The following is a 25,228-nucleotide window of genomic DNA, read 5'->3' as shown; positions in this document are numbered from 1 at the left end:
TCAAATACAGTGGTTAAAGAATCCAGGTTCCTGACCCCGAATGTTTTACTAGTAGTATGCTGGGCTGTAGGGAACAATCGGGACGACATTTGCTGAAATGTGTGGGATTTATGATACAAGACGTTGCACATGCGTGCCAAAAGAGGAAAAAAAAACAACAAACAAAACTCTTAAATCCAAGCAAATCAAGATTAATTAGCTATTAAAACAGCTAAGAGAACACAGCGCAGTACAGGTGGTACAACACATCACCTCACTTGCTGTGCACGGTGACTGCCGTTGTTTCTGAGGTCACACCGTCCGCGTATCTTCCATCGCACTCTCACTGGGAAAAGCACAAACCACTGCTCCTTTGTAAACTCCTGCTCTTTGTAATTCTGTAGGTTTGCACTTTGATAAACAAACGTGACGCAGCCCTTTAATAGAAGTCCCACTAAGCCCACAGGAAAATCCCGCGTTGTCTGGCTTTGATCATCCAGACAGACTGGAAATTAACTCTGGTATGTGCACAACGATCCTCGTATGGAGGTTGAGGACACGCTGTCCACGCTGCCCCGTCAGTGAGATTCACCCGAACCTGCTCCCCCCTCCACCCAGCCCAGGGACCCGTTGGTTTATTGCTGCTAATTGCAATGACAGGTGTTCAGAGCTCAGCAGGCTGACAGATGCCTCAGAGCTCAAATGCCATCCCAGCGGCCCCAGCAGCGCCTCGGGATCACAAACAAACATTCCGCTGAAATCACAGCAGCATGACTTTTTTCTTCCTTTTTTCTTCCTACTGGCCCAGGAATGCGAACAAGTTGTTAATACCCTGCAATCTGCTCGGTTTCCCTCTTAATCCTCATTTGAACCGAGCCTCTCCTCGCAGGAGATCATATCAATATGTCCCTCACAGTCAAACAATGCGGGAGAGAGCCAATGTTATTGTGAGCCTGAGGTGGAACGACTCGGTTCCCAGCGGGAGATCAATTTGTACAAGGAACCAGCGGTTCTTCCCTTCCAGGGGGAACCGCTTCAAAGGAGCTGGACTCCCGCAGCAGCGGATCTCCCGCTGGCTCCGCTGGGCGCTGACGGCCCCTGCCGCTGCCCCTGCCCGGTGGGCACATCTCACACCTCCATCCAGCGCCTCGACACTGACTGGGGACCACGGCCCGGGACATGATGTCCTGTAGCCGTGCTCCTCGTCCACGCGAACCCGCAGCCTGGGAATCTGAACCACATCTCTCCTTCAGGTACCCTCGCTCTGAATTTGTTGTTCTGCAACACAGCAAACTGCCCATTGAGTTTATTTTCACACGGTTTTCGGCAGCACAGGTCAAGTCAGAGACGCCTCCAGCGCTGCGTGTCGGGACGTTCCAGCTGCGAGGAGCAGCAGCTCCGCAAACCACTGTTTGTAGGGAGCGGACTGACCCGGTACTGGCCCACTGTTCATGTATCCTGACATTGGTAACTGCTGGCAGGATTTACACATCCTTAGGTTAGTAATTGCTGACAGGATTTACACATCCGTAAGTTAGTAATTGCTGACATAGCTTGTTCTTTTAATTGGTAACGACTACACAACTGAGCATCCAAGAAAACTGGAGACCAACTCGCTGGCGTTACACACCTACATCTGCCCCAGTACCTTTTGTTATGTTTGTTACTCCATCCTGGGAAAACTTGAGTTACTGAGAGATAAAAGAATTAACATGACAATACGGAGCAAATTCACTTGCTGGAGAGACCAGGAAAACCAGAAGATAAAGGGCCACTGGGTATTAAATCTGTAAAAGCTGAGCAAGAGAAAGTCGCTGCTCTCCAGGCTTTAGCAAGTCTCTTTAACACTTAACTCTTTTCATTTAGCTGTTTACAGGATATTTGAACTGTTTCTTAAAGACACAACATCTTCCACCACTTAACCGGAGAGTGGAAAAATTGCTTTATCAGCTCCTGTACCAAAGTATCACCCTGAGCACACCAGGACTTGATCTACCCGGGGAAACAGCTGCTCAGCAAAAGCCCATGTGAGCACCCAGACCCCAGGTAAGAACACGGACGGACAAAATCAGCATGGAAAAGCTTTAAATCCTCATCAAAACTGACTTCTGTAAAGGTTTCCCTGTTCAGGGCAATGGGACACAGAATCCCAGAATGTCAGGGGTTGAAGGGCCCTGGAAAGCTCCTCCAGGTCAATCCCCCCATGGAGCAGGAACACCCAGCTGAGGTTCCACAGGAAGGGGTCCAGGCGGGTTTGAATGTCTGCAGAGAAGGAGACTCCACAGCCTCCCTGGGCAGCCTGGGCCAGGCTCTGACACCCTCACCGGGAACAAGTTTCTTCTCAAATTTAAGTGGAACCTCCTGTGTTCCAGTTTGCACCCATTGCCCCTTGTCCTGTCACTGGTTGTCACTGAGAAGAGCCTGGCTCCATCCTCCTGACACTCCCCCTTTCCATATTGATCCCCATGAATGAGTCCCCCCTCAGTCTCCTCTTCTCCAGCTCCAGAGCCCCAGCTCCCTCAGCCTTTCCTCACACGGGAGATGCTCCACTCCCTTCAGCATCTTGGTGCTGCGCTGGACTCTCTCCAGCAGTTCCCTGTCCTTCTGGAGCTGAGGGGCCACAACTGGACACAATATTCCAGGTGTGGTCTCCCCAGGGCAGAGCAGAGGGGCAGGAGAACCTCTCTGACCTACTGACCACCCCCTTCTAACCCACCCCAGGTACCATTGGTCCTTCCTGGCCACAAGGGCCCAGTGCTGGCTCATGGTCACCCTGCTGTCCCCAGGACATTTTGGGGTCCCTTTCCCCTACACTGCTCTCCAACAGCTCGTTCCCCAGCTTATACTGGAACCTGGGGTTGTTCCTGCCCACATTCAAGATTCTACACTTGCCCTTGTTCTATTTCATTAAATTGTTCCCCGCCCAGCTCTCCAGCCTGTCCAGGTCTCTGATGGCAGCACAGCTTCCAGGGTCACCACTCCTCCCAGCTTGGTGTCACCAGCAAACTTGCTGACAGTCACTTCATTCAGGGGTGCAGTCAAACCAAGCACTACTCCATCACCTGAGTAATTTTAAAACACACTCTCATTCTTTTGCATTTCCCCAAAATACAACAAAAAAAAAAAACGACAAGAGAATTCTCGAGAGCGCGACGGTTGAAGGGACCGACAGAGAGCAGCGCCCCGGCCGTACCTGCGCTCTGAGGTTACTACAGCGTTACTCCCTGAACTGACGGACGTTTTAATTGGAGACAGCTGCAAGGAGAAATATCCTAACGACATGATTCATTAGTTTTCATAGATAATTACATCTGCTCATGGCCTCACAGTGAATCACTCATTTATGGAATTTTTGGGGTATTAAATTTAAATGCAGTAATCAGATTTGTTAATCTGTGGGACAAGGAAAACCAAACAAAATTTCATTCAGGGAATTGTTTATACTTTCAACATTGACATTAATTCAGCAGCAGGAAAAAGTTAGCAGCATAATGTGTGCTCATGTGGGTTCAAAATTATCAATGGTGATGTGTTTCACTCCCCTCAGTGCTGGTAACTGGATGTACAGATTTCCTCATGGTGCTCGGGCTGCATTTTGTTTCCTGGATGCACCTTTATGCATCACACAATCAGGTAGACCTTCTAAATATATATACATATGTGTATATATATATATTTGATAGAATAAAACAATTAACATAACCAATACTTGGGTTTGCCACCCTATAGATTCAAAATACAGTTTGGTTTTTTTTCATTATTATAGTGTTATACACATAAAAAGTAAGTTTAGAACATGATTTAGCGCCTTTTTTATTACTTCGAAGTAGCAGTGCATGTTCTCACACAGAGACCCCAGAAAAACCTGCAGATCCAGGCCAGTTCCCTTCCTATTAAGTCCCATCCACCCCCACAACCAACCCAGCAGAGCCCTTGCGGCTTCTCTGCGCCTGCTTCTCCTCCAATCAATTCTTCTGCAACAGGAATCTGAAATCCAAACCAGTTTTTATCCCAAGAGGCCCTGGGCGTCCCGGCACAGCGGGCGCCTGCTCCACTGACACTGAGACTCTCATCAACCCAGCAAAGATTTGGGGAGGATTTGGGACAAGCGACGTCAATCACTGTCGAGCTACATCAGTCAATTGCTGCAGCTCCCTCGATCAAAGATTAACTCAGGGCTTCACCCTCACAACCATATTTTAGGAATTTCATGATCAGCAGATGATGATCTGAACCACACTGAAGCAAATCTGAAGGATCAGGCCAGAGGGATCTCACAGAATCCCAGAATGTGAGGAGTTGAAGGGCCCTGGAAAGCTCATCCAGTGCAATCCCCCCATGGAGCAGGAACACCCAGCTGAGGTTCCACAGGAAGGGGTCCAGGCGGGTTTGAATGGCTGCAGAGAAGGAGACTCCACAGCCTCCCTGGGCAGCCTGGGCCAGGCTCTGACACCCTCACCATGAACAAGTTTCTTCTCAGATTTAAGTGGAACCTCTTGTGTTCCAGTTTGTACCCATTGCCCCTTGTCCTGTCACTGGTTGTCACCCAGAAGAGCCTGGCTCCATCCTCCTGACACTCCCCCTTTATATATTGATCCCATGAATGAGTCCCCCCTCAGTCTCCTCTTCTCCAGCTCCAGAGCCCCAGCTCCCTCAGCCTTTCCTCACACGGGAGATGCTCCACTCCCTTCAGCATCTTGGTGGCTGCGCTGGACTCTCTCCAGCAGTTCCCTGTCCTTCTGGAGCTGAGGGGCCACAACTGGACACAATATTCCAGGTGTGGTCTCCCAGGGCAGAGCAGAGGGGCAGGAAAACCTCTCTGACCTACTGATCACCCCCCTTCTAATACACCCCTGGCGTATCAAAGAATCCCACAGGCTTCTAGTGCACACAGCTTTCAAAGGAGAGCGGCTGAGGTTCACAAGCACCCTAACAAGGGAAATACCTTTTTTGGGGGGTGAAAAACCACAGAGAAAGGCAGATCACCCTGCGCAAAGACACCAAGTGAGTCCTTGGATCAGCCAAGAATGAAAGTCCCAAGTTCCACCCAGCAGATGACAAGCGGGGCTGTTCCCAGGCGCACAGGGCAGAGCATCTTCAGTATCCCAGCTTGGACTCCTCCAAATCCACATGCTACTGCTGAGAATCAGAAATTAATGTGCAACTTGATCTCTCCCGTTTTGGTGAAGCTGCACCTACGCAGTCATATTTTTCCTCGTTGAGGGTTGGGGAACAGGGGCTGCTCCATGGAAGCTGGAACAAATTAATATTTCCCTGAGAATTATTATTTTAAGTGCAAGAACCAGCAGAAGTTAAAAGGTAAGCCAACATCTTCTATTTTCTTTTAGTTAAGCGTCTGACAACACACAGTATATTTTGTTCAGGATCTAGGCCCAAACACTATACGGCGATAAGCTCCTCGTTAGGCTGTTACTGGAAAGCATCCCAGGCTCTGCAATAACATCCCAATTTTTGCAATACCTACAAGCTTAACGCCCATGTCACAGCCGTGACTTCGAGAAAGCCCTTTCCCAAAGAGCGGCACCCGAGGCCTCCGCTCACCTCTCCCGAAAACACGCAGCTCAGCTTCAGCCAGCGCAGCACCGCTTGTTTGTGTAACTGGAGAAGCGTCGGGCCCTCTCTCACAGTGATTTAAACTCCTCCAGTGTTAGAAGGAAAACAAAGAACAAAGATGCTGAAATATCCATCATCTCGCAGGAGCCCGCGGGGAGCAGAGCAGGAATGCAGCGTGCGGATCCGGCCCCTTCCCGAGCGCATGGAGGGTTCGGGGACAATTCACCTTCAGGCTCCTCCAGACCAGTCCCCGGGACGAGCTGTCGGACTCAAAGGCGTCGGAGACTGCTGGATGCTGGTACCTGCTCGGTGCTGGTGGTCGTGGTGCTCGCTCGGTGCCGGTGGCCCTGGCGCTCGCTCGGTGCCACAGGCCTGGTGCTCGCTCGGTGCCAGGGGCCCAAGGGCCTGGCGCTCCCTTGGTGCCGATGGTCCTGGCGCTCGCTCGGTGCCGATGGTCCTGGCGCTCACTCGGTGCCGGTGGTCTGGGCACTCGCTTGGTGCCGGGAGCCTGGCGCTCGCTCAGTGCCGGGAGCCTGGCGCTCGCTCAGTGCTGAGCCCTGGTGCTCCCTCGGTGCCGGGGCCTGGCGCTCTCCTCGGGCAGAGGAGGCAGAGCCAGGCCAGGATTACTCTTGTAACAAAATGAGCAACGTGAAAACAGCAAAGCCAAGAGCCAGAGCTGTTTGCTAAGAAGGGCTTCGGTTACTAAATGCAGAAACACACACAAGACATTTTTCTCTCGTTCTCCGAATTCGGAGATCACATACACATACTTTGTTAATACCACCAAGTACAAGAATGCCAAGAAGGGAACTCATTTCCAGTGAAAATTAAGATACCCACTTCCCCCTCTCTTACTGAGAAAAGGAAGTACAAGCAGGGAGATAACCAAAATAAATCAGTTAATTCAAGAGAAACAGGGTAGTAAGCACACAAAGCACCGCCAAAAGGGCAAACTCTGGTAACCTCGGCACGACAGGGCCGTGCGAAGCACAGAGCAGTTCTAGGATGGCTGCTCCAAGAAAATGCAGCCGCGATCGCCCCGTGCCCAGTGTCCCCAGCTGCGAGGTGCAGAACAGCCGCTGACTCAGCAGCTCTTATCCCCATCAGTCACACCGGGCTGAGAGCAGCTTAAACAAGACACGGATGCGGAACATTCGTCCTTCCCTTATTTACTTGGTTGCATTTTCTCATCAGAGAAGAATCCATTGGTGACAGTCGTAAGTCAATTTGTGGAGAAAAGAAACCCCTGGGAGCTGTTTTCAGGAGCGAGAGGAGCTGGGCCACGGCGCTGCGGGGACACGAGCCTCACAGCAACGCCAAAACCTCGGCTCAGCACCTCGCAAAACACACCCGAGGTGCGGCAGGCACATCTGATCGCTGGCATGGAGACAGAGCCGGGGCTGGTGCCGCTCCGGGATGAGGACGGAGGGGAGAGAGCCTGCACCACCGAGGCTTCCTGCTGCGGGTGGGAAGGAGCATCTGCATCTCCTCCTCCTCCCTTCCAGATGGCACTCTTCTTTTTAAATAGTCAGGCAATTGTTTTAAGGAGAGGTCTAGGAGGGGAAAAACACATTCCTCTGAAACAGCATCGCTGCCAGGCACAGGACCGCAGGACCACAAACCTGCAGCCACTTGCTGACCCCACGCTTCAAAAGCGCCTCAAAAATAAGATATACACATTACTTCAAGCAATAATAAAAGCAAGAAGAAAAGCAGTACCTTCTTTTTACAAGGGCTAAAATATACCTTTTGATTTCTAACTCTCCTCTTTCAATGGTTTGTTCCGTGTCTCTCCCACATGGACAGGATGAAGAACGGCTGCGGAGGGCGGTGGTTCGGGACAGTTTAAGTGTGCATGAAACGGCTGTTCGCTCTGCGCACACCGCTCGTGCTCCAGCGAGATCGCCACAAACCGTGACACCGCTCGTTTGTTCGACAAGGTCTCACAAATTCCAGCTGGAGACTCCTTTTTTCCTCCCCCAGGGCCAAAGGGAAACTCACTGATATTTTTCATGTTTAGGACACAGGGAAAAGCACACAGGACCATGGAAACGTATTAAACTGTTGGATTTCTCTTCCCCCATGCCTCCCCCTTTTCTCCAGAAGAAGGGAGTACTCCAGTCCCTAAAACAGATCAAAAAGCAGACTGCTCATGAGTAGCATGAGCACTGAATCCATCTGTCCCTCGGAGCCCCTGATCACCGTACAGAAGTGACCACACACCCACCAGCTCGACTCGCAACACCTTCACCTGGCGTTCAGAACACACTTTAGTTTGGGGGTACAAGATCAAGAGCACCTTCCATGGGCAGCAGCACAGAACCGGACTGGTAAGAACTGGACTGGTACGGCAGTGACCACGCAGCGCTTGTCACAGGCTGCGGCTGCATTAGCAGTTAATTGGTTTTCAGCTTTGGGCAGAACAAGAAACAGTGTCTGAACGGCACTGCCAGCAGTGATATGTCTTCCTAATGTAGCACGGATCCTCTGAGCAAAGCTATTTTGGAAATGTCAGTGGTTACCACCATCCCTTTGATCTGGAAACACCAGAGCATCCGATGGTAACTCTGGTGGGGCAGCGATGAACAACCCCAGTCACCGAGGGTGGGCAGGACCACAGCTCTGCAGTGTCCGCCGCTTCTTTCCATGTAGGAACTGTCGGGGGGAACTATTAGAGAGCTTCCCCCTTTCAGCAAACAGATCTCACGTCATGTCGACAGTGCCAGGCAGCTTATGAAGTGTTTTTCCCCCACAACTGCAGAATGGTTTTTCTGCTGTGTTTGTGTTCTGGGGACATGGGGACAGGCGGTGACTCGAGGGAGACAGGACCTGCTGCTTTCAATGCCCAATTTTCCTAATCTTCCTACTAACTTGAGAGGATAAACTGTTCATCCGTCACGATTTAACAGTGTGGACACTGTTGATGAGCTGGACGAGGAGCTGCCGAGGTCCCACACCATGTCCCACCATTCCCAGCCAACAGCTCAGGTGTCCCCGAGTCCTGCAGAACCGCTGAGCATCTGCAGCCAACTGACAGCCAGTAAGGATTTGCTAATTCATATCTACTAATTAAGGTCCTTCTCATCAAGTATCTGATGTTAGTGAACATCCATCAGGACTTGTAGAGTAGAATAGAAAACAGTTCCTGGGCATTTTGTGCATGAAACTCGATTTACCTTCCTGCAGAGACGATGGTTGTAGCTGCTGACGGCCAGGTCAGGTTCACACCTGCCTTTTGCCTTTGTACATAAGAACGTTGATCATCCTTCAATACAGTTTCACATCAAACCCACCAAGATTTGTATGACAAAATAATAAACATTACCACCTTTATAAAAATATTTCACAGCCAAAACTCCACATGAATCCTAAATAGCTTGTTCTCACACACAGGTTGAAAACTGCATGAAGTGAGCAAGCCTGCTGCAGGCTCTTCCTTAAAAGCTTCCCCAGCACTGGTATTAATGCTTTTTCTCCATCATTCACAAAAACCTGGGAGTTCCCTTTTCAGCAGGGACGGAGGAACAATTATTGCCTTCAGAATAAAGCACATAGAGACACAGATATTTGGAACAGCTGGAGACCGAGCACCACACTAAGAACAACAGACAGGAGAGCTGAGAAACCCTCGGCTGGGTGACAACAGACGTCCTACTGAACATGGGGAACTAGTGCAGCCCTTTGGGGAACGGATAATTAGAGCTTCTGCTGGGCTCCGCATGGCTTTCCCGACAAGGACAGCCCTCGGCCTGGGAAACTGTTGGAAACACCGTCACAGTGGCGTTGTGACTACTCAACAGAAAGCAGAGCGAGAAATTTGTTTCACACTTATAATAAGGTGATAAGGTTTCTAGTAAATGAGCTTTGATTATTGTTTGCTTCTGAGGGTGCAATCTTCTGCCACTTCACAAAACCTCCCACCATTCTCCTCCAACGCAAATTCGTTTGACATAGAGCCGGTCAGGCAGCACACAGCAGATTTCGGGTTTATTGCCATTTCAAAGAGTTCCTTATGCTAGGAAGGGAAACAGAAACGTGCCCCTTCAACACCTACTGCAGCGTGGGGCCACAGATCACAAGATACTCCATCCCGAACACTGACACGGGTCAGTGCAGAAGTCACCTAAATACACTGGTTTCCCTTCTCCAGCACCTTGCCTGAAAGATAAAATCTGTTTCAAGCGTTACAGGAAGGCGGAACTGGTCCCTGGCTCAGCTGTCAGTCTCCCTCATTTGCCTTCTGGTTTTTAAAATAGCCTTCCAGGTGACAGGTGATGCAGAATTATAAGAACTGACCCCCAAATTCCGCAAGACTGTCCGTGCTGAGCAGCAGAGCTGCAGTTTGCAGGACTCGGAGGTCACTCCAAAGCAGCAACGCTGCACGTGCAAGTCACGCTTTAACTGTTGTTGCCACTGCTAAAAAGCCATAGAGAACTTGTAAGTAAAAACATACACAAAATGAGCTGAGAAAGGGTAAGAGAAGCCCAAACTGCCGTCTTTCCCCCTACCCCCAGCACTCCTAACTGCATTTTTTTGGAAAATACAAACAAAGAAGATACAGGATCAAGCAGCCCCTTCCCCAGAGCAGGCTGGAGAGCCCAGGCCAGCAGCTGCACGCACTGAGCACAGCGGCAGCTCCGCTGCCCCGGGGGGCCAGGGACTCTGTGCCCGTCACACGAGCGGCTCCGTGGGGAGGAAGAGGAGCTGATTTCGCGGCAGGAGCCGGCAGAGGCACGGCAGCCCAGCACGCTGGCCAGCACTTGTCACCAGCGGTATCAGATCACCTTTCCTCGCAGATGTGACACCCTGCAGCACCTTACACCTTATCCTGCCACATCAGACTTGGACTGTCACAAAGAGACGCTGAGAAACGACTCCACAGCCCCCCCGCCTGCCCTGGAGGGAAGCAATGCAGAGCTCGGGGTGGAAAACCACAGAGCAGGTGAAATCTGTTGTCTCTAGCACTGGTCTAGCACAGGAAAACTTTGACAACAAGTTTCAGAAAGCAGAGAACAGAACCGCAGGGGAGGGATTAGACAAGTCTCCAGAACGACAATGAACTCGGGAAGAACAGGAGGTTACTAAGAGTCATTTACTAAAGCAGTTTTCAGTGAACACAACACCGGGGTGCGAAGAGCCTCCCGTCAGTGCTCTTCACGCCCCACACCACCGAACGTTCCGCCTCTCTGCCCTGAGAGATGAACCCTCGTGGATGAAGGTGCAGCCCTGTAACAAACAGGAGGAATACACTGATTTCCCACACAAACCTCCAGACCTTCCCTTACTATAGCCCTGTGGTCTCCAGCTACGAAACTCATTTTCCTTTCATTGAAAACACACCAGCCACATCACCCATAGGCAAAACTATTATAGACCCTATTGTAACAAAACATCAAATGGAGTTTTTTAGTAAGAAGTGAAGCCCCAGCAGCTTAACAAGTGGAAAGTACTACACTTAAGCTAAATAGGCTCTATTCAAATTTAAGCACCACTACAATTACCTACAATTAGTGAAGTACCATAAAACAGTGGGAAAAACCCAGGTGGTCCACACTGACCCAGCTGCACCGGGGAATCCATCATCAGCCCAACCTCTCAAAGCTCTGTCCTCATCAGCACACAACTGGGCACTTTTCTCCCTCCATCCATGGGCTGGTGCTCTGAGGCACCTCAGTCCTAATAATTTCCAAGTGAAAATACTTATTTATAATGGGAACTGTTACATAAAAAGTAGCCTATGTCCTAAGCTCAACCAGAAGGAAGCTTTCCTCCCAGCTTATCGGAGTTTCTATTCATTTAAAAGATCATGTTTCAGAAGGTCACTTTAGAGTTTGATTCACACTGCTCATTTTCTTTGGCAAACCCCCACGTTATCTACAAACACTGGTTAAAAACCCAGTTACAGCAACGTGATACCCACCCCCCGTTGCGCAGCAACTGGATAATACAGGGATACGGAAAATGTTCATATTCCAAAATAACAGCAGGTAACAGAGCTATTGTATTTAACTGCAGGCAGAGGTGGATCAGGGAGATGCCCACGCGGGACACAGCAGTTCAGAGGCAACGAACACCAAGATGAAGAGGTGTCTGCCCTGTCCCCCAGCTTGTTTGGCACACTGTCCTGGAACGATCAGCAAAGATGCTGAAGGGAGTGGAGCATCTCCCGTGTGAGGAAAGGCTGAGGGAGCTGGGGCTCTGGAGCTGGAGAAGAGGACACTGAGGGGTGACCTCATTAATATAAAGGGTGAGTGTCAGGAGGATGGAGCCAGGCTCTTCTCAGTGACAACCAGTGACAGGACAAGGGGCAATGGGTGCAAACTGGAACACAAGAGGTTCCACTTAAATCTGAGAAGAAACTTGTTCCCGGTGAGGGTGTCAGAGCCTGGCCCAGGCTGCCCAGGGAGGCTGTGGAGTCTCCTTCTCTGCAGACATTCAAACCCGCCTGGACCCCTTCCTGTGGAACCTCAGCTGGGTGTTCCTGCTCCATGGGGGGATTGCACTGGAGGAGCTTTCCAGGGCCCTTCAACCCCTGACATTCTGGGATTCTGGGATCCCTCCCTGGGACGCCGTCCCAGCTCACGGCTCATCCCAGAGAAACAGCAGCTGGAGAAAAACCAAGCAGACAAATCAATAAGCCTCTATCAGAGCATCTTCATGGACATTTCAGAGGTTTAGATCAGCCAAGCTGTGATGGATTTTTCCTTAAACTCAGGACCATCTCTGAGCCTGGCCTCAGTCCCCACAGCGCTAGGTATTTATGCTGCCACAGAGATACTAGGCTCTGCAACGCAAAAGCAATTAGAAGAGTTCTGACCCAGTAAAATAAATAATTCCCAAGTTTCTTCTGGAAATCACCATTTCATCCACTGCAACTCTCTCGCACACTCACACGGTCTTTGCAAAGGGAGGAACTGGACAGTGACCAGGGCACCGCAAGCGTGTCCATCCGCAGCCAGGTACCAACACAACCGCTCGGCTGCCTTTGGCCAGGTGAGATGCTTGTCCTGTGTTGCTGTTCTCTGTAGCTTCCACATGGCACTATAAATACAGAGGCCAGAGTTATATAGAAAAAAACATTTGGGGAGTTTAAAACGTGAGGTCTGCCCAAAACAGACCAAAACCAACCATCTCACATCTCTGGCAGTGCTGGGAATCAATATTCGTTTCAGCGTGTCTGCTAACACCGAGGAGGTCGATGCGGCAGGTCCAGCCGAGCGGCCGCAGGGAACCCCAACCCAGCGCTTGAGCACCCCGTGAATTCCCACCCGAGCTTGGGAAACGGCCGCCAGCTCCAGATGTTTCAGGCTAAAGACTCAAACCAGCACTTTTCACCAAAACTTGGTTCTATAAGAAAATTTCCAACAAAAGGTTGAGATCAAACAGCACCGGAGTTATTTCAGAACAATGTGATCTCCGGAGCCAAGAGATGTATTTGATAGTGCCCCTGCACTTTGGTGCCAGACGGTTCATATTATGGTATCTTTTTTCAAGCATGTGATTTAGCCCCTTCATACTGAAGTGTTTCTCACAAAACTCTGTTTCCATGTCCAGAAGCTGTACTACTGGAGGCTTATTTCTACTTTGACTTATTCTTTCACGTTTAACTACAAAACCAGTTCACTGGGGGCAAAAAATATCACATACACACCCAGAGATCATCGGGGCAACAGAGAAGCACTTGAGTGAGGTGAGCAGAACAGCTTTCACTATACATGGCACAAACAGGATAATACTTGTACCATCTTATTTGTTTTGGGATGCATAAATACATTTTAATACATCGGCAAGTCAAAAAAGGGTTATGCTCGTGTCTTATTCCACCCGAGCCTGCAAGGAAGTTACTTCATTATTTTGGTTTTTATTGATAAGAATAATTGTAATGCAATTATTTTATGTGTTTTTAAGTGATCTCAGGAGGCTTTAAGGTATCACCTTCACCATTTTAAGAGCATCCCATGTTCACGTTAATTACATTTATGACTTGAAACACAGCTTTGAGCCAGTGATTGCTCCCAACACTCCTATCCCTGTCCCCGCCTCGCTGCGATGAGCTGTGCCCCTGCATTCTATAGACGCGCAGCCCTGGGGCCAATTTCAACGTCCGAGCGAAGCCAAGGATGACCTGTCGTTTGCAGGCTGGACTGAGCAGTAGATTTTACAAACACCTAAGCAGTATTTAAGCAAGAAAGCCACATCTCCCACTCAAAGACTGCACAATCGAGATCCATCTGCACTTGGAGCAAGCAGCTTTATCCCACTTTCTGCTCTTGCGATGCTCAGAGCATCACAAGAGGTTGTGTTTCATTTTCTGGTTCTGAGGGGTGCTGATTACCAAAGCAATCCCATATGTCACATTAACTTATTGTGGAACAGATCAGCAAAGACCCGAAGCTGCCCCGCGATTGATAAAGGCGATCAGGTCCAGTTTTCAATGCAGATGCCACCAAACTCGTGTTTTGGATCGGGCTGGAAGGGACCGGCCCCACAAGCAGGAGATGCTCTCGGCCTCCTCATCCATCCAGGCTCTCACCTGCTGCCACACACACTTTATATGGTTCACTATACATCAGGCACAGTCTCTCTGGGCTATAGGTTGCCCTGACCTCAAGCCACATCCATCTCAAAAGCTGAGCTCTGGTTAATTAACAGTATATCCTGCTCCACCACCATGGTATTCAAACTCCTTTCCACTCTATATCTATCTGGCAGGAAAGGCTAAAATCCCTCCATAAAAGCCCAGTTCCCACAAACCCTATAGAATCCTTTTGGTTGGAAAGGACCTTCAAGCTCCAACCCTTAACATAACTTTGGTACTTAAACTATCTTAAAAACCCAACATCCAACATTTAAAAACCGTGTGATAAATGCACCCGCAGGGCTGCACCTCCGAGTTGTTCCTGTTGTCTCACCCTGACCCCAACTTCTCCAGTAGCAGCAACCCTGCTTGGGATCTTGAGCTGCGATGGGTACCAGGCTAACGCTGAATAAGTCAGAATCACCAGAGGATTCCATAACGTAAGCATCAGAGCAGTCATATGTTTTACTCAGTGTCCGGGATAACAGGAGAAACAGGGAGGACGGTTTCTCTGCGCAAAGCGGAGGGCGATGAGCTGGAGGTAACGGGAGCTCCAGGGGATCCGCGAGGGAGCGGTGCCACGATCCCGCTCTCAGCGCCCTGCGGGTTCCAGCAACACCTCACAACAACAGCACACCCAGGAACACGGGTTTCCTGTTCTCTCCTGTGTTGTAACCGCTCAGGTCTCGACCCTCCAGGTTTTCTGGGAAGTCTATTAAAAGCCTGTTAAGCATCCAATTCCCCCTCACTGAAATCACCATGACGTAAGAGCATATGGTTCCTACCAAGCATGACTTCTTCAAAGCCAAACCTGCTGTCCAACAATGCACAGGCAAGCAAGTTAACGTGATGCAGGACAGAGCAGTCACCTATTCCCCCCCAAGGCTCAGGAAGTCCTGTGCAAAGGGAGGGGACAGAGGAAGCACCGAAGTTAGAGCCTCTGCAAGTATAAACTCTCTAAGCTCCACTTCATTGCCACAAATAGCAAATACTTCAAAGTAAACCATTATTTTTAGCCTAAGTGGTGCTTAACGATTTGAGGATAAAATATTGCCCAGAGACAGAGATATGGCAGCAACTGAAAACACCGCAGACGTGTCCTGTTCACACCAAACACCAGCTCACGGGGAGCAACCAAGAAAGGGTTTGGGAGCCCAAGCCAGATCTAATACCTTAGTACTATCTACAAGGTTAAAATACACAAAATTAAACAGAAACTCCCACAATAGTTTCCTAAATCTTCTAGCAAAGCCTGCTCTGCACAGAGCAATTTATGTCCCGCAAGGAGCGACCGTAAGGTTGGGATATGGAATTCCAGCCGCTCACGGGCAGGTACATGAGTCACCAAAGAGGGGCTGGAAAGGACAACAGACCAGGTTTGTGCCTTTCTGCTTCTTTACGATGCATGACAGACAGACAGACAGACAGACAGACGGACAGACGGACAGATGGACAGACAGCCCCAGAAAGCAGGGAAGTGGGCTAGGAAAATAAAGCCCTTCTCCATGGGCTCAATTGGAGACTTTCTACTTCTATTTTTAAACAGGGGGAAAAGCTAAATTAACACGGAAAAAATCATCAGAGTGTTGAAATATCTACAATTACAGCCAGGTTTTGTTTTCTTTTTAAACAGTTTAAATGAAATTGTTGAAGAAGCAGATGGGAAAAATACTCTCCTCTACTAAAAGCTAAGGCTATTAGAGCTCACCATAAACCCTGCTAGTAAACTAAAGGCTTAACAAACAAGATGCTCGAGATCATAATTCTTATCGAGAAATCCTGAAAGCCTGCCTTCAAAATAAAAGAAGGTTAGAAACTCATTTTTCCTCAGGGTGATTCCTGCGGCGTTCCTGATCGCTGTGAGGACAGGCGGGGAAGCTGGTCCCGCCGCTCCGCCGTGTGGGTGAGGTACGCGCTGACTAATGGTGGAAAAATCCACATAATTGAGAAGACAAATGTCGAATGGTTATTATACGGCTTGAACTATTCAAGGAAAAGCGCTGAGCGTGCCAAGGGGCCAGCCGGACCCATTGTGTGTGTGTGAGCGTGGAGGAGCCCAGGCAGGCTTCAGAAGTCGACGCTCTGATGCTTTCATCCTCGTCCAGGTGGGGCCTTGCTGGTTTATCTGTTTCTGTAAGCGCTGCGTCAAGCTGTGAAAGAAATACTGCGAGAAAAACCATCATCTCCCAGTATTATGTGTACAGAGAGCAACAAAAACACACACAGGCTCGGGAGCATGACCCGCTATTAAGGCCATTTGTTGCCTCCCATGAGAAGGCCCTGTTTTCGGTTGCTTGAAGTGATGAAAAACTTTAATGGCTCAGACTCAAGATTCCCAACTTGGATGTCTGCTTCCAAATGAATTAAACAAAAAATAGAAAAAACATTTCAGCCAAAATATCTCAGCCACTTCAGAACAACGCTGTTTTTTCCATGTTAAGACCCTCCAGTGGCCTCAGGAGCTCCAGGACCCAATGCTTCCACATTCAGACACACAGAAGCTGGAGGGAGATGGAAAAGGAGACAGAAGGGGAAGCAGTTGAGCGAGCATGCTGGAACATTAACGGGCGGCTTCAAAAGTGAGGGTCAGACATTCAGAAGTGGAGATTAAAGGTCAACTCGATAAGCAGCACGATGAGAAGTCTGAAGGAAGCCAAGCTGCGGAAGAGATGGGAAAGAATGAGCGGAACAAAGCAAGGAGCTGAGTGGTCCATCTGCTCTAACGCAGCTCACGCTGTCAGGAACAACACACATTCTTAAGGACATCCCAGCCTCCTGACACCGGCTGCTTCGCTGCTCTTGGAAGGGTTTTCCTGCTGCATTTGACCTCGACTCAATCCCACTCCCAAGAGCCTCGTCCGTCCCCTCTCAAACCCGCTGGTTTCACTTTTCAAGACCCTCATGTTCCCATCTCGGGCTCCTCTCCTTGCACCTGGTCTGTGCCAGCAGGTCACACGTCTCCGTCTCAAACCGCACTTTTGCCTCCCCTGTCCCATGTTACCTCCAGGAGCACCGGCCCAACCTACAAGCTGTCCCTGTGCAGTGCCAAGAGTGATCTTCACCATTACACATTCTCCCAACAACACTGGCTTATACGGAGCCTTTTCCACAATATCATACCAATCATTCATGTTTAAGAGCAGCTGGAAAGCTGCCTGGCAGAGAGGGACCTGGGGGTGTTGATCAACAGCAGCTGAACATGGGTCAGTGTGTGCCCAGGTGGCCAAAAAGGCCAACAGCGTCCTGGCTTGTGTCAGCACTGGTGTGGCCAGCAGGACTAGAGAAGCGATTGTACTGGGCACTGGGGAGGTCACACCTTGGATCCTGGAGTCAGTTCTGGGTCCCTCATCATAAGAAGGACATTGAGGTGCTGGAGCGAGTTGAGAGAAGGGAACGGAGCTGGTAAGGGGCTGGAGCACAAGTGTGATGGGAGCGGCTGAGGGACCTGGGGGGTTCAGCTGGAGAACAGGAGCTGAGGGGAGACCTTCTGATCTCTGAACTGCCTGAAAGGAGCTTGGAGCCCGGGGGTGGTCGGGCTCTGCTCCCCAGGAACAAGCGCCAGGATGAGAGGAAACGGCCTCAAGTTGCACCAGGGGAGGTTGAGGTTGGATGTGGGGAACAATTTCTTCCCCAAAGGGCTGTGGGGCATTGGAACAGGCTGCCCAGGGCAGTGCTGGAGTCACCAGCCCTGGAGGGGTTTGAAAGGCATTTAGACGAGGTTCTTAGGGACAAGGGTTAGTGCTAGAATCAGGTTATGTTTGGACTTGATGATCCAACCATCAAGGGTCTCTTCCAACTGAAATGATTCTATGAGTCTATTCTAAGAGTTGACCCTATACACTCTACTCATCTTTAATTTGATTAAACCATACAGAGGAGTCATCCTTTGCAGGTAGCTCAACTGAATGGCACTCTGGTTTCTCCAGAGCGTTTGGAGGAGATCCACGTTACTCCGATGGACCTGCAGTGGTTCCCAGCTTTTGTGTTACACAGAAGTTGAACATGTGCAGTGTCCTCAACAAACACACTGAACAGAACCAGGCACCCAACTCGTGCCATCCTTCCGCTGCAGCTATCAATGGCCAGTTCCTAACGGCTGAGTATAATTGTCCAACCAATGTCACATCCATTGAAGATTATTCATTCAAACCCATGCTTCCATAGGCTCCTTTAAAAAAAGTCTCATGAGGCAGCATCAAACGGCATCAAAGCCATTCTGAAGTCAAAATGACACCCAATTCTTTTCCCCTACTCGTAAGGTTCTCCCACAGAGTAAGCCCAAACTCACTTGACACAACTCTTAACAAGGACTTAACACAAGAACCACTGCAGACTTGTCAGCTCATCAACACTACCAAATAGTTTTCTTGTACCAGGGTTCCCCCAGCAGAGCCTGACTGCTAGAAACCCAGCCCAGCAGAGCCTGACTGCTAGAAACCCAGCCCAGCAGAGCCTGACTGCTAGAAACCTGGCCCAGCAGAGCCTGACTGCTAGAAACCCAGCCCAGCAGAGCCTGACTGCTAGAAACCCAGCCCAGCAGAGCCTGACTGCTAGAAACCCGGCCCAGCAGAGCTTGACTGCTAGAAACCCGGCCCAGCAGAGCCTGACTGCTAGAAACCCAGCCCAGCAGAGCCTGACTGCTAGAAACCCAGCCCAGCAGAGCCTGACTGCTAGAAACCCGGCCCAGCAGAGCTTGACTGCTAGAAAACCAGCCCAGCAGAGCCTGACTGCTAGAAACCCGGCCCAGCAGAGCGTGGGAGGGAGCACAAAGACGATGACTCCTTGTTCTTACCTCTGCTGTCAGCAACCGTCCGCGAAGCCCACGGCCGAGACACCTCACACCTCCCTCATGCTGCTCCACATCACCCAACACCGTGAAAATTACCCGTCAGCCCGGGAGCGGAGGTCCCGCTGTCACTGCTGCCCCACAGCCGCACTGCAGCGCCCGCCCTCACGTTCAGTTTTCTTTTTGAGAATACCAGGAAATTTCACAGATAAACACTGAAGCAGCAAACTCATATATAGAAAAGGTCAGGAAATGCTATAAATAATACTATTTTGTGTAGATACATTCTTTTCAGTATAATGCAAACTCAGTGTCACCTTGGTTTTCGTTACCCGGCGGCGCAGGCCGGGCAGACTCGGACAGACCCCGAACACTGTGGTTTATCCCCGTGACCCGCACACAACCGCAGCTCAGCTCGGCCGCCCAGGCGCCCCAGCCACGGCCCCCGCGACACCGAGCAGGAGTGAGTTCTGATTCAATAGCTTCCCTGGGAAGTGAAATATCACCATCCCAACTCGGAAAGAAAAACAAGAAAATAGTCAACGTTTATTTTGGATGTTCAGGAAAAGAGGGTTTGAACCTCTTTTTAAAAAGCCACATGTAAATCAAACCTTACCTATGTTAAACAGTATTTCATATATTTGCATTTATTTCAGAGACACGGTTTGGTGGTAGATTTGGCAACGTTAGGTCTACGATTGGACTCTATGATGTCAAAAGTCTTTTCCAACCTAAACGATCCTGATTCTGTGTTCCCTGGTACTTCATGGGGGATGGACTAATGATCCCTAAAGGACCCTTCCGAACAAAAGCACCCGTGATTCATTACACACCAATTTCTGTTCAGTGCCAACACTCAAAACCTCTGCAAACCAGACCCTGCGGTGCTGAGTCAGACACGCAAAGGGAACCACTTCTGGAAAGGCTTGGTTGGGCTGGGTTAACCACCGACACACTGCTGCTCTGCCATGAAAACCCCTCACAGCCCTCGCCTTACTCACCAAACATTTCCCCACACCTGGAAAAAATGAGGCATAGACCTTACAAAACGCTTTTGTCACCACATACCCCAAATTCCACCCCAGAAGGGATCAAGTCCTATGCACAAAACAAGGCAGGACCTATAGAAAATGGTGTGCAATGGCTTTAAGCCTAGAAATATAGGCAAGAAGTGCCACCTAACCTAAATTTTGCCATTCCCCAGGTCCTGAGTGTTCATATTGAGACCAAGCGTTCCACTGTTTATATCGCTTATGACAAAAAGCAATGTTTTAACACGGGTGTTAATTTTTCCCCGAAGCAGAGTTAACTCCAACTAACCAGCACGCAATAAAGACAGAACACTTCCCCCATAAAACTGAAGTTGTTTCTATTCCGCAAAATAAGCTCGGGAAGCCAAATAAAAATCTATCTGCATAGCATGAGGTCGGACAGGCTGCGGATGGTTATTTTACTCCTGAATATCAACAACATATGGTTCTCCGGAGAGGTTTTTAGGTCCCCTGCCCCCATGGGTGCTCAGCCTTCCCAAGGGATGCTGAACGTCTCCATCCCAGCACCCAGAGGGCTCGGTCCGTCTCCGAATGGGGCAGAGCGCGCAGGATCGTGACCCTACCCAATGAGAACATCGATTGTTTAAACAACATGATGAACATTTTTTAAAATTTTTAAATTTCATCTTTAATCATTCCATATTTACAAACTAACCCCAACAATGAGGCCATATATCCACAGCCCCGCTGGTTTGAGTCTCGTAACTCATGCATATTCCATACACAACGCTAATTAGTTTGTACCATAGCAGAAACGTTCTTAACGAACAGAAATGTGAAACGACTTCAGAGTTGCTTTTTCATCATGCAGCAGCCATGTAAAATCATCTTTAGGAGAAGCATTTGTCCTGGTTTTGTTAAAAACAAGTTTCTCTTTTAGTGAATTTGCCTGTCAGCTAAAGCTTCATAATAGCTACGTTTTCCTGGAGAACCAGATCCATGTTTTGGTAAACCTAGCAATGGAATGTGAGGTTATTGATAAGCATGGATGGACATCTCGGGAGAGGGGCAACGAGAAACAGGTGACCAAGAAACTGACCAACAGAGTATAACATCCCATTCACGTGAACACTTCATATAAAGTGGGAGATCATGAGGATCTCATCCCTTTTCCTTATGGCCGACATTAGGAGAGGACCTTGTGAGTCGTCCCTGCGAACTGAGGCCCAGTGACAGACTGAATCCAGCTCCGGTTGCCTGCAGAGTCCAGCCCAGGACTTCGGGTGCCAGCTCCGCAGTTGCTGGGACTTCCAAGATTGGTTTTGTATATTTTGTATTATTTTCTCTATTTTATCAGTAGCATTAGCAAAACATCTTTAATTTTTCCAGCTCTCTTCTCTCTGTCCTCCTTTCCCTCCCGATCGCCTGTCCTGAGTGGGAAGGGGGAGAGGAGGGGGCCGAAGGGGAAAGTCAGGGGGAGGAGATGAGGTTAACAATACATCTGCCAGGGTTTTATTGTCACCCTGCAATCCAAACCCTCGACAGCATTTTCCTGTATATTCCCTGACTGGGGTATGGGCACCAGAAGCGATGGGCCAGGAGAGATTCATTTCATCCCCGCTGCACCGCAACTTCAGATGCTACTGTCAATAAATCTCTGCACACCAAGAACACTTGCACTCTCTTTGATTTTATAAGAGTATTTCTCTATGTGTCTATAAAGCAACAGCTCCAAGAGGCTCCAGTCCCGAGTGGGCTCTCTAAACTATTTGATGGACATGCGTCAGGTTTAACAAAACCCACGCATAGGCAAGTGCAGGGTTTGACCACAGAACTGGCATCAAGTGAAGGGCTGAGCTGCGTCCTCCTGGGAGGCTCGTGTGCCACCCCCACGACCAGCGGCGGTTACTTGCAAAGCTGCTAAAAAATAACATACATAATGTTTTCATTTTCGGTTGGTTTAAGAAATCTGATTTTGACAAGAAATTTAAAATGTTACATAACCATGGAATTAAAGCATCGTTATGACAGATCGTTTATTTCAAACGATCCATTTTGCTTAAGAGTATCCTGGCTATCCTTCGTGTACAGAGAAAAATCTCTGGGTTTGCAGTTTATCCATTGATGAACATATTTATGCTCTGACATAAATTTGCAAAAGGACGGAAGCGAAAGGCTCTGTCCCCAGCACTGTGTGCCCAGCAGAGCGACACGGTGACAACACTGAACACGACAAGCTTTGCGAGCTGCCGATACCTACTGTTCATCACCAAGTGCACTACATTCTCATGCAAGCACGTCACAACGAGAAAGCAACATCTCTATACGGGTAAAACAAACAGCACTCAAAATCTCTGAAAGCATTCTTCCAAAATTATTGCCCTAGAGTAGATTGCCTCACCAGCGGGGCCACAGGCCGTTTGCACTATTTTCTTTCTTTTTTTTTAATAAATGTAACAAATGAAAGGATCACAGAAAGTTTTCTGGCGCCAAATTTGGAATTAATTATGGGAAAATTCTTTCACTAATCCCCCGTCTCTCCCACTGCTAGCAGAGTCCTCAGGCTGCAAAAATCCTGTGTCTCCTGGTACGCCACTTCCACTTGGTTCATCAGTGCAGAACACCAGGCTCGTGAGGTCTGAAATGGACCCTCAGCTTCGAGCAGAGCCATAAAACCTCCAGGACAGAGCCACGCTGAAATCTGAGTAAAGAACCACATGAGACTCCAATTAAAACTTGGATGCATCGCAATGAAATCAAAGGATGGGGCTCATCTGCTCAGGGCAGAGCAGCCACCTCCATCTGAGCACAGGCCTATGGCATGAGCCGTGGGGAAAATAGGCTTTTCAGGGGAAAAAATGGGCTTTTCGGGTACACGCGGTGATGGGACTCAAGGCGGACGCGTCGGGCGGGCTGGAGGGATCACACCGGGGAAGTACCTACGGATGCTGCCAAGTTAACAACCCTTCTCAAAGCGAAGTTTAACCATTGTTCGGTCATTTAACAAACACAAAAGAATTCACACGTATCAACTCTACTTGAGATGTAAACTTTGCATAATGAACGGGGATGGCTCCGGTAACGGCGATGGCTTGGGTACTTGCGCATCTGCGGACGCACAGCTACACCAACCGGCGCTGCAGGGAAAGCAGCTCGGGCCAGCTCCGGGTGCAAACAGCAGAGCCTGGGCTGCCGGGAGGGAACAACACAGCTCCGAATAACAGGGTGTCTGGAAAATAAGTCACTCAGCCCCCTAAAGTCTGTTTCATTAACTATTATCAGCTATTTCCAAATTACACTGTATTTTGTCGTAACACCAGAACGAGCTAAAAGCACTTAATGAGTCGCAGGAGGTGGGAACATCCAAAGCAGGTCAGTCAAGCTTCCCGCAGAAACGGGCAATTTGATGGGAAATTTGCCTCAAATAAAAAGAAATACTGATGCAGCACTTAAGGAAGATGAACTTCCCCCGCCTGCCCGCGATCCAGATGGTGCCATTATCACTCAGCACCAGGAAGGAAAGAGATTCCAAGCAAGGGGAAATTGCAGGGCAGTTATCCTCATCAACCTGAGGTGGAACGGTGACACGAGGTTGGCAGAGCGCCTGAGGAAGGTCTGCAGATAGTTAAGCGCAGGGCATAAAATCAGATGTGCAAAGGGAAAGCAGCCCCTGGAAAATTTTGCTAGGGGTTTCAGCTTTTCCAGTGTGTCAGTGGCAACGAAATGCCCGAGCGCATGTCCCGGCATCTGCAAAGAAATAGGGGACTGCATAAAGCCAGAGAAAACACGGGAGTTCGCCTGCTCGGTGGAGATAAAGACAAGTGCTCAGTGCTCTGGTCTGTAGCAATCAGACTATTCAAGATCTACAAATGACACGCTGGGCTGGCAGGTTTGATCCTCACCATTGTAGCACAGTGAGCAGCAGGATCTGCCCCACAGACAGCACCAGGCGATCCTCCCCGCTCCGGGAAGGTTTCCATCCTCTGAGAAAAGCTGCCTCAAAAAAGAGCTCACAGGAAAACACAGTTTTGCTCTAGGCTTTGGAACTATCTGTAAGACAAGCATGTCAAACAAAACTGGCATTATGTGCATCATTTGTGAAAAGGAGGGTTAAATGCATTCCTGATTTTACAGATGTTTCAAGGCTTCGTTGCTAGAAAAAGTCTGGCAGCAAGGCAGCGGTATGATCCACCGTACCTTCAGGGTTGGGGAACCTCCCCGACCCCCAGCTGAGGGAAATGGGACACAGACCATATATTTTCCTGATGAGAAACCAAGGTTTCACAGAGAATTAGTAAATATGCTCATGCTTCCCACCTGTTTTCGATTTAGAGCAAAAAAGCAATTAATATGACTTTTTAAACAACAGTTAATGGAAGAAATTTATGAAACTGAGATTTCTAATTGAAAATGTCTTTACTCACATGAGGCAGAGGATCAAAATATGACAAGACCACTAAGCATAGTTACTCCCAGCTGCACAAACCATTTCTTAACAGCCTGAAGATTAATAAACAAAGACATATTCTCGACATTTCCTACCCCTCCCGGGTTCAGCCGTGTACGCAAGGCAAACACGAGCAAGCCGTGCTCTCGCTGCACTGCCGGCCGGAGCTCCCCAGCTGCGCTGCACCTCACGAGATCGTTAACACGGGACCCCCTCGCCGGGAGCAGACACACAGAAACACAAGGGAAAAATATACAGGTCCAGGAAGAAGCCGAATTAAGTCTATAGTTTATTAGCAAGTAAAAGAACATTTACCTTCTCGGTGGTTAAATACAAGACAACCCCAGGATAAAGCATATGGCTCCAGGCTTTGTGCAGGGGAGAAAGCTGGCGGGGCCCAGGGCTCCGGCCCAACTGGTACCAGATTGTAAGGAATGAGAAGTCAGAAGGGCTGGGGGATCTGCTCTCCTGGGGACAGTTGATGCCATGCGAACAATTAAGTGAGTAACAAAGCGTATTTAACAGGAGAGCAATCCCACCATTTGGATACCGGCTCATTTGAAAGAAAAGAGATATGCTTTAGTTCAATATTGCACTTAATTTGATCCCACCTTCAATGCCATGAAACCTTGAACATCCAAATCACTTGTAGCAAACAAGACAACGCATCTCCTTTAATCACCGGCTCAAGACTTCTCCACTTAGTTAACAGGGAAAGACACTGAATAAAAACCAGCAACACATAAAAGCTCACCCCAAAAACCGTCATAAAACTGGAAAGATTGTGTACAAACCTAATTTCGTACTTTGTACAAATCATCACCGCTCTTTTCTCTCAAAAGGCAGGCTTGATAAAAATATACCAAGTGTTA

At 49.1% G+C, this 25,228-nt stretch overlaps 1 protein-coding gene across 4 annotated transcripts in view; it reads right to left on the bottom strand.

Moving 5' to 3' along the window:
• STX8 (syntaxin 8) overlaps positions 1 to 25,228 on the bottom strand; it is a 104,983-nt gene that overhangs the window by 62,845 nt on the left and 16,910 nt on the right. Inside the window, exon 7 of one of the 4 annotated variants that reach the window (XM_071816256.1) lies at positions 20,572 to 22,610. The exons of the other annotated variants lie outside the window; for them this stretch is intronic. Coding sequence (XP_071672357.1) covers positions 22,561 to 22,610 — 50 coding nt within the window. The 3' untranslated portion in view covers positions 20,572 to 22,560. Of the gene's footprint in view, positions 1 to 20,571; positions 22,611 to 25,228 lie in introns of those variants that run through there. 4 annotated transcript variants of the gene reach the window in all.

This window comes from Patagioenas fasciata, chromosome 18 (assembly GCF_037038585.1).
Source record: "Patagioenas fasciata isolate bPatFas1 chromosome 18, bPatFas1.hap1, whole genome shotgun sequence".
Classification (NCBI taxonomy): Eukaryota; Metazoa; Chordata; class Aves; order Columbiformes; family Columbidae; genus Patagioenas; species Patagioenas fasciata.
This window is presented reverse-complemented; position numbering and strand designations above follow the sequence as displayed.